Raw genomic sequence first — 1,912 nt, 5'->3', positions numbered from 1 at the left:
CCTTAATATGCATTGAAATTTCTTCAAACTTTCAGAATGTTAACTTTTTGTGAAAAAAATAACCTCTGCAAATTTTCACATGATTACGATATCATATAGGCATGGCTTCGATACAAAAATTCCCATCTTTAGTAGTTTTTGTATGAAAAGTGCTTCGAAAATTATTTTTATCTAAAACTAAATGTCAGATTTAGTTTTCTTTCATGTCGTGGATCACAGTGCGGAAAAGTTCATCTTACGGATGTAAGACATTTTATTTTAAGTTAAAAAATGAATAATAACGATTTCAGATCTCTGCTATAAAGTGCTCCTCTAGCTCCTAAGAGCACTCCTTCTAAAATGTAGCGGTCTGAGAGACAGTCTCTGCACGTTGAAAAAAAAATCAGATATTTAACCTTCTGTCTGTCTTTGGGCGCACTTCCTTAAATTTCATTTAAAACAGTCAATTCCCATACAAAACGCACCACAGGTGCCGACGGGATCCAAAGACGGAAGGAATATGGACAGAAGCATAAAGAGACGAAACCATAATAGTTGTCTTTTTTTATTATCTAGAGAGGAAGTGATTTTTTCCTGTCCTCACTGCCTGGATACTGCTACTGATAGTTCCTCTACACTAGTAGTATGTAAATAATTTTTTGTAGCCTGTTTGCAAACGGCCGTATTGACATTAAACGATGATATTTATACAATGATGTACTATTCACGAATGGAAAACACCCGAAAAACATGTTTGTTTCTCAGATACCAAATTCTGTTTATTCATTCGTCACAAAAACAGACTATTTTTCATTTTTTTCACATTATAAAAAATTGAATATCGATTAAATTCATATGAAATTGTGTATATAAAGACAGCAGTGTAAATATTGTATCTTAGTTATAAATAATTTTTCTATCTTCTTGAATAAGATGAAAACGTCTCTATCTCTCACACTTTTGCTGTTTATTCAGGTAAAAATGTTAAAAAACCTCCAAAAAGTTCTCTCCCAAACTAACTTTTCTCATTAATTCAGCCGATCATTGGAAATCTTTCCGAACACCTCACATTCTTTTCATTGCTTGAAAAATTGTATTCCAAAGCAGAGACGACCATCGATTTTAAATTGAGACCAAAATTGGATTTTATGATTACATTTCCGAAAAATTCCTATGAAATTAAGCCAAAACTTAAAGCACCATCGAAGGAAATTCCGAACAATCTCAAAGGAGATTTATTTATGGGCAAAGTACCAGCGAATATGGAAATAAATGGAGAAAATGCGAAGAATTACTTCCGTAAATTGATTTCATCAATTGGTGATGGGCAAGGGAAAATTGTCAATCTAAATTCGGAAATTTTGAAAATGATGTCATTTAAACCGTCTGAAAAACATGACGACACTTTTGATAGTTCGGTTGACAACTGGAATGAGAATAAACTTGTCATGGACCATGTGCAACAAATTGCCAATGATATAAATACCATGAGAACGGAATACAATGAATGCCAGGTAAAATTCAACAAGGAGATGGAAGTGGCTGATAAATTAAGAACAAGCATTGATAAAGGAATTGAAGCAGTTACAAATTGGCTGAGAAAAATTCTTAAGACTTCGAATGTTGAAACGAGAAAGAAAATTATCAAGAACGAAGAACCAAAAATATCAACGATATTTGAATTTCAAGAACAGATGATTGATACACTTGGGATTTTGAAAGAAATTCTAGAAGATTACAATAATAAACGCTTTAAGTGGTTGGAGTATATTATTGGGATGCGTGACACACTCACAGCGGTAGAACGGCATTCAGTTAAATTGGTGAAACAAATAAAAGAAATTGACCCAAAAAGTCATCTTGTTAGAAACTTTTTTGGAGCATTTTCTTGGAATCATGAATAAAAGTAGGGACGGTGATGAATAAAAGTGGG

The 1,912-nt window shown here is 32.9% G+C and overlaps 1 protein-coding gene across 1 annotated transcript; it reads left to right on the top strand.

The window, feature by feature from the left end:
• Nucleotides 1-852: 852 nt before the first annotated feature.
• On the top strand, nucleotides 853-1,906 carry LOC116339961. The gene is made up of 2 exons (XM_031766051.1): nucleotides 853-954; nucleotides 1,017-1,906. The coding sequence occupies exons 1-2, from the start codon at nucleotides 913-915 to the stop codon at nucleotides 1,881-1,883; spliced, it is 909 nt and encodes a 302-aa protein (XP_031621911.1). The 5' UTR covers nucleotides 853-912; the 3' UTR covers nucleotides 1,884-1,906.
• Nucleotides 1,907-1,912: the final 6 nt, after the last annotated feature.

Source organism: Contarinia nasturtii, unplaced genomic scaffold (genome assembly GCF_009176525.2).
Source record: "Contarinia nasturtii isolate CC-2019 unplaced genomic scaffold, AAFC_CNas_1.1 Cnas_scaffold_555, whole genome shotgun sequence".
Taxonomy (NCBI): domain Eukaryota; kingdom Metazoa; phylum Arthropoda; class Insecta; order Diptera; family Cecidomyiidae; genus Contarinia; species Contarinia nasturtii.
Note: the sequence above shows the minus strand (reverse complement) of the source record. Positions and strands in the feature narration are given on the sequence as shown.